This window comes from Fukomys damarensis, unplaced genomic scaffold (assembly GCF_012274545.1).
Source record: "Fukomys damarensis isolate Sample0158 unplaced genomic scaffold, DMR_v1.0_HiC HiC_scaffold_37, whole genome shotgun sequence".
In the NCBI taxonomy this organism is placed as follows: domain Eukaryota; kingdom Metazoa; phylum Chordata; class Mammalia; order Rodentia; family Bathyergidae; genus Fukomys; species Fukomys damarensis.
The window spans coordinates 45,485,535-45,503,087 of NW_022900949.1; the positions used below are offsets into that span (position 1 = coordinate 45,485,535).

Here is a 17,553-nt window from a genome sequence, read left to right on the forward strand (position 1 = left end):
TGTACTAGCTTTGGATTAGGATGTTAAGTGAAATGAATCGGACAAACAAGTTTAAATAGCACATAGTTTCTCTTAATGAGAAACCCAAAATATAAATAAAGAGCAAAATAAAAACTAGATAATAAGAAAGAAGGAGGTAGATATTTTGCAAATGGGGAAAGGGAACTATAGATAGAGCGGGGTGGGGGAAGAAAGTAAGGGGGAACGGAAAGGAGAAGAGGATGCAAAGAAGAATTAAGATGCGTTCATGTATGTGTACCAAGTCCGCATGAGAAATGCAATCATTATGTATTGCAAACATGTGCTGATAAAAGTAAAAACAGAACCAAAAAAATTTACAAGTTAATTTAAATGAATTAATTAAAATTAAGCATTCATATGGCTCTTCAGTTACACTGTCTTTTATGTGCTCGATTACCACATGTGGTTCATGGCATCCTTACCGGACAGAGGGATATGGAACATTTCCATCATTGCAGGGAGCTGAACTGGACAACTCTGAGGTAGATAGAGCCTCTCGCTCACCCAGATAATCCTCAACAACCTCTTCTTATGCAAATAGGGTCAGCTTCAGTTTGCTGTCCCCACCCTCATTTTCTAGATCTTCCATCTATCACAAAGGCACTGAGGGAACTGATACAGCCATCATGAACTCTGTGTAAGGTTTCTTCTCACTTATGTACTGAAAACCTAGATTTCTATAGAAATACAGGTATTTTCAAGGAAGTGAAAAAATATGATCCTAGAGTAGGCTACACTAAGAGAAAGTTACACACATATTTCTCACTTATGTACTGAAAACCTAGATTTCTATATAGAAATACAGGCATTTTCAAGGAAGTGAAAAAATATGATCCTAGAGTAGGCTACACTAAGAGAAAGTTACACACATCAATAATTCTAGTTTTTGTGCCCTGCTCATGCTCGTGATCTTCTCTAAACACATACTGTGGTAACAACTTGATCTGAATAGTCTGTCGGGTGCTTCTCACTGCGGCATAGGTGTGGGGAGGAAAAGAACACTCACTGAACTTGTACCAAATGCAGATGTTGTCCCTAAACAAATGTGCACTACTTGAAGATTGTGTGAATGATTCTCCAAGTTAACGTGAGATGTGGGCCCACTTATGTGTTGGTCATTTACTTCTTTGCTATCAAATGCGTACTATTATCCTTTTCCTGCAAACTTTGCCAATTAGCTTCTAGCAAAGTTTGCCTGATGGAAGGCACCGATAGGTGATCAGAGAGCAACAGAAAGAGAAATGCCAGGTATCCCCATGTACCCTCAGGGCAACATTTCCAGCTCTATCTGCATCTCCTCTAGCTCTCTAGCTCCCATGAGACAAGCCCCTCTATGGATGGATACAGCTTCTGTTAGATGACCCAGTTTGGTTTGGATACTGCAATCTCCTCCATCTGAAATGAGCCCAGTGATATGTTGGCCCATCTTTAAAAACTGTTTTCTAGGGGAAAAGAAGGCCAAATTTCAAATGTTTGCCAGTGCTTATGGTATAAACCTATCTTGGCATACAAACTTTCTGAATATTTAACAATTCGATTCCAGGAGACTATACAAACCATCTCCAGCACAATACTTTTCCAGCCCTACACAAAGTACTAGCTTCCTATTGTTAATCTCTGAGTTCCTTCACAGTCCCCATTTCCAACTGCTATGTAGCTAGTTACCTGAATTAAATTTTTTCTGTTAGCTTTCTGGCATGGACTCCATTCTCCAGACTACTAAGTGAATATATATTGTTAAGATAGAAAAATTAGTTGTTACTTCTCTGAAGTACCAGAAAATAAATCAATCATACAACTAAGTATGCTGGAAAGTAAGCTGATATCATCAGTTATAAAGACTTTTGGAAAAAGGAAGCAGTGAATCAATTTACACTGTGGCACAAGATTCTTATCTCACTGTAGTTTGTTGACAAGTAGCTGTGTGCAGACCATACTTTGAACAGCAATGTATTAGTGCATTTTGGAAATACAATCTGGCAATGTATATCAAATGTATAATTGATATTGTGTAACAGGAAGAAAAGGTCTGAAAGAGTAGAGGAAGTGGGAGGGGTAGGGGAAAGGTAAAAAGAGAAAAGAAAAAATATGTAGAAAGGAAAAATATGGAAACAATGCCTTGTAAAAAGGGTGGAATGGATGAAGGAAGGGCTGGGAAATGGGGAAAAATAAGAACCAAGATAACTCTTGTAAGAGCACAAGATCCCAATGATGAATATAAATACTGTATACCTAAATTGTACCAATAAACTTAATAAAAAGAAAAAGAAGACCTGAAGAAAAAAACAGCCTTAAACTTTTCTTGCCCTTTGTCTTTCTAGTTCTATTTTGGCAGAATATCTCCTAGAAATGTTCCCAAAAGAAGGAAAAAGTCTTCTGCAGAAAGATGTTTGCATAGTATCATTTAAAATAGGATATTTTTGGAAGCAATTTCAAAATGAAAAAAAAAAAAAGAAGAAAAATTATGTTGTAAATCTACTTGATGGTCTATTATGCAGCTGTACAAATTACAACTGTCAATATTGTGGCAACATGAAAAAAAGCATATATTACAAAATAAAACAAGAAAGAAAATTTTGCACTCATGATAAAGATTATGAAAGCATGGGTGTGCTGGAAGGAAAAGACTGAAAAGAAATATATACAAATAATAGTTAAATTATGTAAAGGGACTGTTACGAGACAAATTACTTTCAGTAACTTTCAAAAACAGCTCTGTTTCCTTTGTAAGCATTCCATTTAGTTTTGTTAAGTAAAAATAAAAGAGGGCTGGGAGTGTCGTTCTGTGGCAGAGTTCTTGCCTAGCATGCAGGAGGCCTCGGGTTAAATCTCCACTACTGGAGAAGATGGATACATAGATGTATCAACAAAATCAATGAGAATATTTATAGGAAATAAAATACCACACCCTGGGACATCAGTGTGTCATTGTTTTTGTTTACAATACAAGACCTGGCTAGGCATGGTTTGAAATCATGACGCCAGTCTGCCTATGTGTCATTTGTTCCTCACGCTTGTGACCTCCTCTCTGGAATTCCATCTGCTTTTCCAACACTGTCCAACTTCCCTTTCAGAGAAGGGCTGGTATCACTTCTACATATAAGGAAACATGATTCTTCTGTCATAGAGGGAAGACTGTAACCTGGAGCAACACCTCCTAGCTGTCTAGAAACAGGAGGAGGAGGGAGTGCTGAAGGCTTGAAGAGATGGACCCATGGCGTCTGTCTCTTCATGTTGTACTCAGCATGGCCTCCAAGCCCTTGTTCAAATTACACTGGGCTCTCGGGGGTTCCTTCAGGAAAGGTAACAATGGCTTCCTCTGCATGTCCCTCTCCCCTGTTACCTCAGGCCGGATCTTTAAAAGCATTGTTTACTTAGTCCAGGTACCTAGAAACAATATCCAATTAGTTTTCTTCGTAAATGATACATTCTCTTTGTATGGTTCAACCTGCAAAATTGCCACACAAACCACTGAAGACTGAAATCTATGTTATATCATAAATATAAAATAGCTATAAAAATCTCAGGTTCTGGAACTCAACTCTGGGCTTACACATTAGATTTTCCACTTACAAGCAGAACAGTCCTGAGCAAATCCTTAATCTTTCTGTCTCTCAATTTCCTCATCTATAATCTGGGGATGATATACAACTGTTTTGAGGACTAAATTAATTATTTCTCATAAAGCACTTAGAATACATACTGTAACCAATAGTAAAAGTAAAAGTAAAGTAACCAATAAAGTTTAGCTAGTATTGTTTTTAAGTTCTCAGTCCCAAAAACAAATGCTGTGTGTTGTGTCCCCTGAAAGGTCATCATTCCTGCCCTTCCCCAGGTATCACCATGCCTACTTGAGCACCAGTCAGAGAAACATCTAGCCAAGGGCAGCACCGCTGATACAAAGAATACCACTGTTTTTCCCTACAGCTTTTCTCCACTAGGCCCCTGATGTATTGGAACTTAACCGGCAAAAAAATAAAAATGAGTAAATCTTTCCAAAATAAACTTGAGATAAAACATCAAGTCATCTCTTGACAATTTGAGAACTTGGTATACTCTGGCGAATGATTCACAGTGATACTATTCCATTCAAGCCAGTGAGCCGCCTTACACAGGCACAGGAAGAAGTGTGTGTTAGGACACATTCTTAGTGTATATTCTACGCACGAGTTTTGAGGGGTGTCTGAGTGGATCAGAAACCTTCCAAAGCCTGTTAAAACTGCTTTCTGGCACTATGAGCTTATAGGTCCTCAACTCCTTCCTCTGTCTTCCACCATCCTAAACTCCTTATTGCTAAATCTCACAATTACCATAGGCAAGATTCATCTTTCTCCAGTCTCCAGCCAACTCAGTCCTGCCAATCTTTGGGGCTTGCAATCACGGCTCCAGCCTGAGGCAATCACTGGCTTCTATCGCCATGGTGCTCTTGGATGCTGGGTTATTAGAGTCCAAGACCTCCTTAAAACTTTTTTCACTATAGAGACTGGTGTCAGCCTCCTTATCATCTTGTTTTGGGCCTGAGAAGAGGACTAATCTCTAGGATTGCTCGTTAATCCTTCTTCCATCTAACCATCTTGGATAATAAGTACCCATACCCCAACCCAGCTGCCAGAGCTAGAGAGCTGGCCAAGTATTCCATAGGGCTATTTTTTTGTTTTTGTTTTTGTTTTTGTTTTTTTGAGACAGGGTCTCATTACGTAGTTGAGACTGACCTGGAACTCACTATGTAGCCCAAGATGGTCTCAAACTCACAGAGATCCTCCTGTCTCAGCCTCCCAAGGGCTGGGATTATAGGCATGTGCCACCACAACTGGCATCATAGGGCCGTTGTTCATACCAGTCTTCCTGGCTCCATCTCTCAGCCCAGGACCTACAGAAAAACATCTACCACTACGCTAAATCCATTTGAATAGTCACTTCTCTCCTCAACACCAAAACTTGCTCCTGCAGAGATGCCATTTCCAGGAGTCTAATGAAACATAATCTGAATTCTGCTTTGGCCACAAAAGTTTGTCTCTGGACTCAACTTTTGGAATATCAGCTTCCTCATTCAAACCTAGCCTGGGGTCTGATGCCTGCCTGTCTCTGATGTGTTTGCTGCCAATTTCCCTTTGCCAACAACTGGGTGTGGGATAAAGACTTCATTGTGATTATATCTTGGCAATTAACAAAAGTACCCCACAAGTTTTAGGCTTGTGAATTACAGGTAAATGTCAAAATACCCACAGTACCAAAATAGCCACATTAAAACATCATGACATAAAAAAAAAAGTCGTATGCATTTTTAGACTTTTCCATCTTACCAACATAAACCAATTTAAACTGGGAAATATAAAAAAAAATGGAACCAACCATCCAACCATGTTCCTGTGTGTTTGGTTGGACATGCCTACCTCGAACCACTGCCCGTGAGACTGCATCTTGAGGATGACGCAGGGGTCTGGTTTGGAAAGAGCATCTCTGTCAGAAATGCCTTTGCAGGCCACACGCAGCTCAACTTTGGTCAGGCAGGGGCTGTTAAAAATTCCCAGCGTGTTGGCAGCTGACTCATAAATGTTGCTCATCTTCTTCATTCTATTTTAGACAAGACAAGAAAAAAAAGTGTCAATCACTGCAATATTTGTCAAAGAAGAAAGACTTCCAATTGCTGCTTAGAAAATTATTCAACATGCAGTTTCAAATATTAAAGATATTTATTATCTCACTTCCCAATTGGAATGGTTTCAGTGAAACAAACAACAAACAAACCAAAAGATGAAAACAAAAACCTCAGATGCTGGTACACTTGGCTAAGAACACTCTTTTCCTGTGTGATTTGCATAGTAAATTTTTAGTCTGTAAAATAAATTAATGAATTGGTGCAAATAGACCGCAAGCTGTAGTGTAGCCCTGTATTCATTAAGTACCTGGCTTGTGTGAAAATTTACAGATTTGTTAGTCAGTTTAATCACATCTCAAGTTTTTATGACTCCTTAAAAATCCAACTCTCCTATGTGATAGAGTAGAGGAGTAAATCACCCTACCTTAATTTCTCACCCCTCAACTCTGACCTACCTTCTCAAGGTGCCCTCAGCAAGTCAGCTACAAGAGAGGCACAGTGCCAAATTTCTTGTCTTAATGCCCAAATCTATTCTCACCTTTCCCTTCTAGGCTCCCACCTGCCCCTTTAGAACTCAGAATTAAAAGGGCAAAACACAACAAAACAAAAAAACAGACAAAGAGCATGAAGCCTCTGATTCTGAATTCACAGAAACAGCAGCCACAGATGTGATACTCTTCATAATAACACTGCTTCCTGGAGGCCCAGGGTCACTGGGATCTGCCAGAGCCTACAAAACTCTCCTCCCTCTCTGAAGAGGACTAGACATGTAAGGACACTGGAAGATTCTCTCAGGTGTGAAATTCAGGATCCTCTCACAGCATTCTGTATTGGGAAAAACATCAATGGCTTCCTCAACTTCACCTGGCATTAGTGCCTTAGAGTGAAAATTCTTCATTTATGAAATAGAGACAATCCCATCCTCTCTCCTTCCCTTCTGCAAATATTTGGCTTTCCCTTGGTGCTCAGCACTATACTTGTACAAATGAGTACATCCCTCCATCTCTTCTAGGGTAATGGCTGTGCCTCGGTATTGCACACACACACACACAGACACACAGACACACACAGACACACACACACACACACACACACAGTAAGTTGTATTGGAACACATTGATCATTGATTTATGTATTGTCTATTGTTGCTTTCAGTAGGATTAAGTAGCTACAACAGAGATTACATGGCCCACAAAGCCAAAAATACTCACTCTGTAGCCAGAAAATATTTACCAATTCCAGTTCTAAAATAATATGTAAGCTGAATTTGTGCCTGAGAAGAGCTGCAATTTCTTTTTAGTAAGCAGCATTGTGGAATTATGTTCGAGGATGAGAACTGCTCTGTTCTACCAAACTGAACATTAAGAGGGACTTTGGGATATTTGTCTTACACATATTATATATTCAAGCCTGGGGAGGCCTGGCAGCTTAACTGTATCACATAATTATTCTAATGACAGAGCCGGGGCTACAACGGCAGTTTTCTGCCTCCCAGCTCTATACTATTTTCACTATGTATAAAATCCAAAGCTGGAGAAATGTTCAAATCTCTGGATAATGTTCAAACACTGGATACACTGAATAGTCTTCATTTATTTCAATCTCCGTACAGAGTCAGACTTCCCTTTTAGTTCAAAATAAATGCTATTCAAATATAGAAAATGCACAAATCATAAATCCACAGCTTAACAAATTATCCTTCCATTTTTATGAGTTTTGAGAAACACAGGAGACAAAGCATACATGAAATGAAATTTATAACAAAGCAAAGAGAAAAAAAGAATCAGCCAGGAGGAAGATGGTTTGATGTTTAAACAGGTTTGGAAATATGCTGTGAACTCTCTTTATCAACTTAGTAAGGACAGCTTACTCTTTTTTTTTTTCAGCTTTAATTGAGTTTATTGGTACATTTTAGGGATACAGTACAGTTACAGTCATTGTTGGGATCTTGTACCTCTACATGACAAGTCTTGATTCTCATTTTTTCCCCTTACCTCTGCCCTCCCTTCACCCCCTCCTCCCCTCCCCATCTACAAACACTTTATTTTCATCTTTTCATTCTCTCACGTTTTTCTTTTCCCTTTTTACTCTTCCCCTACCCATCCCACCTTCCCTACATCTTTAGCTCCTTTCTTCCCATTTCTAAATGTCAGTAATCTTATTAGAATCTTATGCATTGTTGTAGATTATTTACACCAGGGAAACTTACTCTTTAGTCAGTGTCTTTCTGAACTCTGCTTTCCTCTGCCATTCTGACTGACCCCTCTTGTCTCTAGGATTCACCCCTACTCTTCTGTCCCTCTCCTTGGAGGCGCATGCCCATCCCCTTCCAGATACACTGCTGCCATTCTAGAGAACACACACTCTTCCTACAGAATAGGACCTCTTCTCTACCACCAGGCTTAACTGCGGGGAACAGTGCAAAAAAGAATCTATCAAAGAGATAGTGAGAAATCTGGCTCCTTCACTCTCTATGTGACACAAATAGGGTACTTAAGTTGTCTAACACAAAATCTGCCATGAAGAGTTGCTGTAGAGTATGTAAAATAATATATGTAAAGTGATCAGCATAATACTTGTTTTATAGTAGGTGCTTCAAAAGTGGTACCTACTATTACAATATTACCTGACTTCCCTCGGTTAAATAATTTACCTCCCACCGTCAAATGGAAACCTCTTAGATGTCTTATTATTACTTTAAGGCCAAAGTTTGACTTGCACCTTTAAATGCCACCTACCTTTGAAGCCCACATGATCTGGGCATAGCACGCTCTCATTAAGAGCACTCAGCTACCGTTTGAATCAGCAGTTTATTTGAGGACTCATGCACATGAGCCCATACTTCTCAAGGCTTCACAAGAAGTAAGATAATGGTGTCTGCTCCACTACCACTGTGAAGCAGCTTTATTATCAGTTTGCCAATACAGGCAATTTATTCTTTTTATTTTTTTGACCAGGATCTAACTTGGGACCTTGTGCTTGTGAGGCAGGCTACAGAACCACTGAGCTAAATCCCCGGCCCTGGGTAATTTATTCTTCAATCAGTGTTCTCTCCAAAGCATCAGCTAGCTGTCTGGGAATCGTATATTCCATAGAAGTCCTCTCTTGGTACATATCACAGGATCACATGACATATGTGGCTCATCACGTATCTTCTGGGGACTGGGGGAGTCACACGGAACAGAGGGGTCACGACTCTCATCTTCTCGCAGTTAGTCATTTCCAGGTTACTACATCTGTGCTTTCCATGTACCTGATTTTATGGGTTTCAGACGATAGCATATAGTTTTCTCTGTATCCCCTCTACAAATGGATTACTGTAAAGAAATCTCTGATTGAATAAATTAATGCAGACAAGAAAACACTGGAAGGTGGCACATCTACGCCTGGTCTGCACATTCCATCAGCCATCGTGCTTGCTTTAAAATGGTAGCAATCTAATCAGATCTTCCAAAAGTCGCTCAGAACAACTGAAAAGTATGGATGTGTCTTGAAACATAGAGTGCTACACACAATCATTTTAAGTTAACAATAATAAATTTTGGTAAAGCTGCACAGGTTTGGAGGCTTTTTCTTTAAATTAATGAAGTATATGATCCATAAATTCTATAGATCATTCCTCTAAGCAAAGGGAAACACTTGGATCATTGAGAGCTGGAAAACAGACATCATCTAATAAGCACTTACTAAAGATCAATATGGTACCAATATGATGGTTGGACTGTAGGAGAGAAAAGAGTGTGTCTATGAGACTACTGTGCTGATTGTTACCTATTCCTCTCTTCCTCATTAATTCTCTTTCCTTCTTTCTGCTCAGGGCCATAAAACACTACCTCTGATGAACACCAGCTTGTCACTGGCAAGTTTCCCGTTGAGTTACACTCAAGGGATACAGACATGGGAAAGGGAGGAGAGAGCAGCATGTTTCTGCCCAACTCTTGCCCTGATTCTTAGAAGTGGCCACACTAATGCCCACAGTTCCTGTCAGGCAACTCTGCCTCCAAGGCAGCAGCTCTTACTGGGCCTTAGTAATACCCTTTCCTCACCTTACTCCTTCGGGTTCATGGGAAGTAATGGCTTCTTGCCAGTTATAAGGTGCCTAGCCTACAAGCAAGGCCTGAAGCAGGGATCCAGGTGCATTTCATTAACTAAAAAGAGAGAGAAGAGCAGTAAGGAAAGCCTGTTGGTAGTACCAGCGGGATTCTGGCTTCAGCCTGGCTTCACAGAGGCTCTGAAAGATAATTTTTACCCAGCAAGTTGATTGTACCCTAAAGAAAGGAGTTCAGACTTTTCTGGCTCCATTTGTGCCACTTGAGCTAGGGTTGAGAAGGCATAAATTTAGATTTGGCAATCAAACACACTCCAGAAAAAGGGCAGCTGTGAGTCATTAGAAGCCAACAGTCACTGCCATTTGGGAATGGATGCACTGATTGGATAAAGAGGATATGAGCAGTGTATCAACGGGGTCTGTTTCACTAGGAGTCTGACTATTGGTTCCATTAATTCTACCACATCACCATAAATGATCTCTTCACTGAAAGCTTGGAAATAAAAAAGATCATTCTATTTCCTTCCTGAAGAGAACTACACTAGAGCAGTATAGCTGGAACAAAGGTCAGGAGTGATGAGATATAACTTGTATAACTTCTTGAGAATAGGTGGGACTTGTGACTGGCTTTTAACCAAATGGTAAAATATGGCAAAAGTAATGGAATGTCTCTTTTGCAATTATAATATGCTAGAGAGTCATACTAACCTCTCTCACTTGTTGGCTTTGGTGAAGTGTCCATGTCGGGAAGGCAAGGCATAGAGGGTAGCCTGGAGAAAGTAGCCAAAAAGCAACTGAGGCTCTCAGTTCAAAGGCTGAACAGAAATGAATTCTGCCAACAACCAAATATGCTTAGGACTGGATAATTTCCCAGGTGGACATTAGGTAAGACAGCAACCTTGGCTGATATCCAGACTGCAGCCTTTTAAGACCCTGAAACAGTGACTAACTTGCAGTCATACTCTTGACCCACAGAGAGTAGGGGCAATATCTACGTGCTCTTTCAAGCTGCTAAACTTACAGCAATTTTGCTATGCAGGAATAGACAACTAATATAAACTGATTCAGGAGGTACTACAGCAGGTGTGTACGTGTGTCTGTGTGTGTGTGTGTGTGTGTGTGTGTATACACATATGTGTATAGGTCATATAATTTTAGGTCAGGGATTATTCCTTTTAGGTCAGGGATTGCATCCCTCATGGTGTTTATATTAATATTTGTAGACTGGTGAGGCTACTGAAGATAAAATACTCAACTTTTCACATGTATATGCAAGGTTTTAGGCTTATTTCCCGGATCATGTACCCATGAAAGCCCTGACCAGCTATACTGGAGTTCATGACTTCCTGGGCCTGCCCAGAACAGTGATATTGTTCTTGACTTTGGGTGTAGAACACAGACCAGTGAAGTCAGGTTGTTTGGACTTTACCCAGCAATGAAGCTCATTGCTGAAAAAGGTGATCACAAATTATGGCTCTGTCAATGAGTGATCAGCTACTTCCATGGCCCCAGATAAGTGGAGTAAGTAAGTTAATTTCACACTCTGTTAGAGAACAGGATTCATATGGCCAGATTATCAATACATTTTCCATGGCCTATTTGAATCCTCTTTGTTGCCTTTCCTACAATACCTGGGTTTCACACAGCTAATGTCTTCTGAGAATTATTCTGAAGAAAGCTGACTTTTGGCCAATTTTAGAAGTAAATTATAATTGTCCTTTCTCTCACATAATTTCAGTTATTTAAAAACTACCACTTTAGCATATCCACACCCTCTAACAGAACAAACTGATCCTGAAACTTAATTAGTTTCTGAATGAGTTGCAAACACCGCCAAGACAATAGAGAACTTAAGAGGGAAGGAAATCAGCTTGAGTTCACAGGGGAACCAATTGAGCAGAGCTTGTCTTAAAGCTGTTAAGAATAAGTGCATAATCGCCGCTCTGCTTGCCTTGGCATTATACAGCCCTTTTAAATGTCATAGTACATCCAGGGAAGGCCGTGTGCTGATGTCTCCACTGCACAGCATTTCCATCTCAATTCAGGAAGTGGGAATGAGACATCTGCCATGTGCCTGGCTCTGTGCTGGACGGTAAACAAACCGAACACTCTTCCGCTCATCTGGAGATAAGCCAGATATTATCGTTTTGGAGCTTGTTAGTCTTGTTCCTACTCAGCACTCCTAGATGTACTCGTAGGTGTACTCTTAGGTGGCAAGCACTGTGCTGAGCACTGTAAGTGATGGTGGTATGAGTGGCTGAGACAATCCACCTGCCCCGAGGTTCATATGCTGGAGCAATGCTTCTCAGATCACAAATCACTTGGGAGACATCTTAAGCTGTAGCTGCTGTTTTAAGCATCTGAAGTGGGGCCTAAGATTCTGCTCCCAGCTGTAACTCATCCTGCTGGCCGTTGGGCTGCAGCTTGATCAGCAAGGCTGAGTACAAACCAAGCATCTATACAACAAGACAAACTGCCCCCCACCCCAGGATGCTTACCCTAAGATGTGACACTCATACATGAATGTTGGGATGGTGTAGGAGAGGCATGTAAATCTAACATCGAAGTATCTGGGTTTGAATCCCAGCTCTATCCTTGAGTTACCTCAATTTACTTCAATCGTGCCTCAGCTTTATCGTCTTTAAAATGGGGTAGTAACAGTTTGTACTTTGTAGAGTTCTCTTCAGATTAAATAAATCAATCCACTTAAAGTCCTCAGAGAGTGCCTGAGCCACAGGGAGTGTGCAATACACACAAGCTGTTGTTGTTTTTAATTACACCTTTAAGCTCGTGTGACTTTTACCAAGGACTTTGTTCTATTAGGACGCCCCTTTGACAGTCAAGAACTGAAGATGAGAAAACTGCAACCACTATGTGTTGCTGTCTAGCCATGCAGTGACAAAGACTTGAGCCAAGGGCCCTCAGATGCTGAATTTCAAATGCCTTCAGCCATTCTGCCATGCTGCTCCCTCGGCTTTAGCTGCTCAAGAATGCTACAAAAAAGAAAAATGCCAAATGAGTACTGAAACTAGGCATTTCCCCAAATTCTCTTTACTAACAAGGCTGTTCTGAATGTCACACATCAGCTACCTCTCCTGTCTCTTCCTCAGATTCTCTTGATGTTTACAGCCTCCCCTCCCCTCTCCTTTCACAGAGAACCCTTTACTGTATGAATTAATGTGCTCTTTGAGTTTCTCTCTTCTTATAACTTTAATCTTTATTCACCCATCTCAGGCCCCCTCAGCTCTCGGGTGATCAAAACACTGGTTCTAAGTGGTTCGTCCAGGAGAAAAGTTGTGAATATTTATGCTTTTTGATCCTCATAAAGGATAAAATGTCCCATTAATCTCCTTTAAAAATAGCTCGCCTTCCTACTATTGACTACACTGTGCTCACCTCGGCAGCACCTGTACCCCTATTGACTACATGAGTAAAAAACTGCACAAATACTATTTCAATTGCCAGCTACTGTCGGCCCTATTTCACAGATGTGAAAGACGAGGCTCTCAGCATTCAACAGATCGCCTCAATGTCATAATTGGTGACAGAGCTAAGAAGTAAGCCCAGGTCTGATAGACTCCAAAGCCTGTGAGTTTGATCATTACTTATAAAATAATCCATAATTTACTTAACAGTTTCTTTCTAAACCATACAAAGGCAACCTTCAACCCTATACCAATCTTAATAATTCTCTGGGGTATGGTGTGTGCCTTCATGAGACTGTGTTCTATCCTGAAAAAAGTCATTTTTCTTTTATCCCTTTATTCTCAAGGGAGCTAGAGTCACTTTGAACTCTGCTTATAAAGGTAGCTTCACCAACAAGGGGAGGACTCAGCGAAGTAAGCATCCCTACTCTGATTATATGAAACACTGAGTCTTTGATAAGTTACAGATGGTAGAGCTACAACACCTGGCAACCACAGCGATGCAAACTATGTGAATCACTAAAAGATGTTTTTAATTTTTAATAATGTAAAATGTTGAATTTATAATAGGAATATTGTCACCTGCATTCAAAATTAATACTATGCATACACAAGTTTTTTCCAGAATATACTACATCCAAATCACTCAAGTGAAACAGATTATTTCAGGCATTGTCTGAGGCATTGTCTGAGCTTTCTAATTTGATACAACAGAGAGAAGAAAAGAAAAAATCCATCAGAAATCACATTTCCCAAAAAACCACATTCTTGAGAAAATGTGCATTTAAAAATCCAATATATTAATGTCCTTAGGAACTTCTGGGCTCACAGTTTGGCTCTAACAGTGAGTCATAAAGATGAGATTTTTCTAGAAAGCAATTGTGTCCATTGCATCACATTCATATTAATTTTATAGTGCTCAAATGTCATCCATTTTTAGATAAACTGCAATATAAATTTAACCAGATAATTACAAAGGCTGCCAGAAACTTTCAGAAGTAAAACAGAAAGTAAATATTAAGAGAAATAATATGAATGACTGTCTCCTCTCGGTTGCATTCTCTCCTTTTCTTATTATGTCAAAGACAACTGTAATGTAGAATGGGACAAAAAAAGCAAATTCAGATACTGTTTTATTATTTTGGCACTAAAATAATTTTCTCCCATTTCTCGGGCAACTAAATTTACCCAGTAGAAGGATCATATCCCAGCCTTCTTTTGTTCAGTTATTTTCCCTTTTTAATATAATCACAGGTTGGGTTTGTCCATTAACACCATGTTAACAGGAAGCTGGGGGTTCACAAAATGGGTTTTTTGTTTCTGGTCTCATACATGTGGCTAAATTTAAAAAGACAAAAAAAAAAGATCAAGATTATTTTTATGTTCAACAAGAGAAGCTACAGATAGCAATAAAGCCAGAAGGCAATTTTCTCAAGAAAGCACCATAAGTGATCTACTTATGGGTCTTGTTCTGCTCCTACACCTTCTCATTTAAGACTTGTCTCATCTGCTTTTAATTAACTCACTTTTACCTAGTTGGTAGGGAGAAGACAATATGAGTGTTTTGGTGAAAAGGGGCGGGGTAGATAACAAAGTGTAAAAAGAAATACCTTTTGGAGATGTAGAACACAATTTCTAGTTTGGTGTTGCCTAATAGAAATATTGTGATGATGAAAACAATCTATATGTGCATGTGAACTTTGACTAACATGACTGTGAAAATAACATCTTAACTTTATTTCATCTTACTTTAAGCGTAAATTGCTACCTGTTGCTAGTAACTACCATATTAATCATGCACTGGGCTTATAACGCTGGACTACTGTTCAAAAGGGGTTTTTTAAAAATTTTTCTTGCAGAACAAAGCAATGCACAAAAACAGGACTTTTGAAAATTAGATATTTCAAATCCCTCCTTGGTGGAGACCATATGCAAAAATGCTAAAAGGTTAAGACTTCTCAGTTAAGACAGGTCCAGTTTGGCTCATAGACGTGCCCTCATTTGTCCTTGTCTGTCAGTTGACTGGAGGCGATTGCCTAAAGTCCTGAGTGGAGACAGACACAAGAAAGCGTGACAAGACAAACCTAAAACAGCTGCTGTCCACATGCATGGAAAGGGAATGTAGCAGCTCACGATTAAAGACCTGAGGGACAATACTGGCGTGCAGCACTCCTTAGAACTTCTACCTAATGTGACATTACTTTGTGTCGAATGTATTATCATGTTTCTATCATAATTTCAAAATAGCAGAAAATAAATTTGTGTCAAATAGTCTCCAGAGAGCAGGTATGGGTTAAAACAAGAGACAAGGATTTATGTAGAAGGAGCGAGTGAACTGAGTGTGATTTTGGAAGTCAAAGAATGGGGTATTTCAAAGGGAGGACAAGATGGAGAATAGTATCATATCTGTCTCCGTGACGAGGCATGTAACCAGCCATCATGGACATACAGGTGATGCTTTGAGGCAGAGAGCCACTCCCCCTCTCCCCTTCTCTCTGAGTCTGTCTGTCTCTCAGTGAGGCTTCCTGAAAAGCAGAGTACTAGGTGGAACTGCCTTCTATAACAACATGAAAAACGCACTGTATTTGTTGGAAAGTTTGCTAGCAATATGTAGGAAAAAAATACGGTCTTTCCACTCTCACAGAGACACTTTAGGGGGCCTCTTGCAATGGGAGGATATACTGGTAGAACTCATCCAGTTAGTGCACCTGGGCAAGACCTTGAGGCGATATCATCAGATGAGAAAGATCGTCATGTGTATGGCAGCTGAGAATTCTGTGGCTTTCTAATGTTCATCAAACATGAGGAAAATTGGAGTACAAGTAAACCTGCAGTCTCCAGGATGGGTAACAGAAGGCTGGACAAATAAGCACCAGGTAGAAAGTGTGAAGCACATTGTGATGCCAAGTACAGTGAGTGTTTTGGGATACTCGTGTATGTTCCAGTGCTGAGTTATATTCTCACAATTAATCATTCCAAGAGCTATGGGAAGCAGCTGTTGCTACTGATTTTACTGTACAGATGAAAAAATGGGACTCATAAAAATATAAGCAAATTGTTAGGTCACATAACCACAACAATGGAGAAGGATTCAGTCAGATTCTTTTTAAACCCAGATGTGCAGCATTTGGTCTTTAATGCTATTCCGCCTTCTCTTAATCTCCAATTTCTACTTCTTTTTTTTTCAGCTTTAATTGAGTTTATTGGTACATTTTAGGGATACAGTACAGTTACATTCATTGTTGGGAATTTGTACCTCTACATGACATGTCTTGGTTCTCATTTTTTCCCCTTGTCCCTGCCCTCCCTTCACCCGCTCCTTCCGATTTCTACTTCTATTTGAGTGCCTTAATGCTGGAAGTCCCAGAATATTGCATCTCATTCATTCATTCATAAAATATTTATTCAATACTTCAAGTATGTACTGGGAACCATGCTGAGTACTGGAAGATACAGAGATAAAAAGGGCTGCTACCTTTATGGTGCTCAGAGGCTGAAGAGGAAAATGACAGGAAAACAAATATCTAAAATAGATTATTTTTGCTTGTTTTGCCATCTACTATATTCCCATCAAAATAGATACTGAGAGACAGAAATTGGCACTAGTACTGGAAAGGAAAAAATACACATGTGGGACTTCCTCTGTCTTCTACATATCAGGATGCTATGAAACTATTATTCTATAAGGTGTTAATAAATATTCTCAAAAGAAATAATTTTAAGTTTTCATAATCAAAAGGAGGTTTGTTTATAGGAGGTCACTTCAGAGTCATTAGTATGTGAATAGTAGGTATAGTATATGTTTCCCACACTCATTTAACCACATAAAAAAATTCATAAGTACATTAGAATATAGCTAACAGAGTGAGAGAAAAGGCTTTAGAAAAATAGAGGTCAAAGGGCAACATGCAGAAAGCATACTGTACTTGAAGATATTTTTTCTCATGAAAAATATTGCAGGGAGCTGAGATAAAAATACCCCAAAAGCAGTGCAGTGGGTGAGGTACCACTTTTTACCATTAATAATGGATGCTGAGGTTCTGTTTAAAGCCGTGAGTTCCTGGAACAGCCCTACTGTAGGTAACTGCTGCTGGCTGGACTCAACAAATCACACCAGGTACTCAGTGTCAAGAAAACCTTCAGATAATCAGCTGAGGGATAGAAGATGCTAGCAGTGAATGGATAGAAAGATTAATGTTAGTCCCCTTAACAAACACCAGACTGGATATATTTCTTCCCAATTCTGCATGAGTGAATACAAAATAACAACAGCAGCAACATGTGGCCTAAGAAATAGATGAGGATAACTACAATGCGATTAAGTCACATGATGGAATGCCATACATCAATGAAGATAAAGGACCCCTGAAACATACATCAGCATGGGTGAAGCTCTTAGACATAATGTTGAATCAAATATGAAAGAAATCACAGTTATATGCTACATGATCCCAATTATA

The 17,553-nt window shown here is 39.6% G+C and overlaps 1 protein-coding gene across 1 annotated transcript in view; it reads right to left on the reverse strand.

Annotated features, from left to right (window-relative positions):
• Nucleotides 1-17,553, reverse strand: part of Cpne4 (copine 4) — a 522,029-nt gene that overhangs the window by 350,514 nt on the left and 153,962 nt on the right. Inside the window, exon 2 of the mRNA XM_033759485.1 lies at nucleotides 5,415-5,595. Coding sequence (XP_033615376.1) covers nucleotides 5,415-5,595 — 181 coding nt within the window. The remainder of the gene's footprint in view (nucleotides 1-5,414; nucleotides 5,596-17,553) is intronic.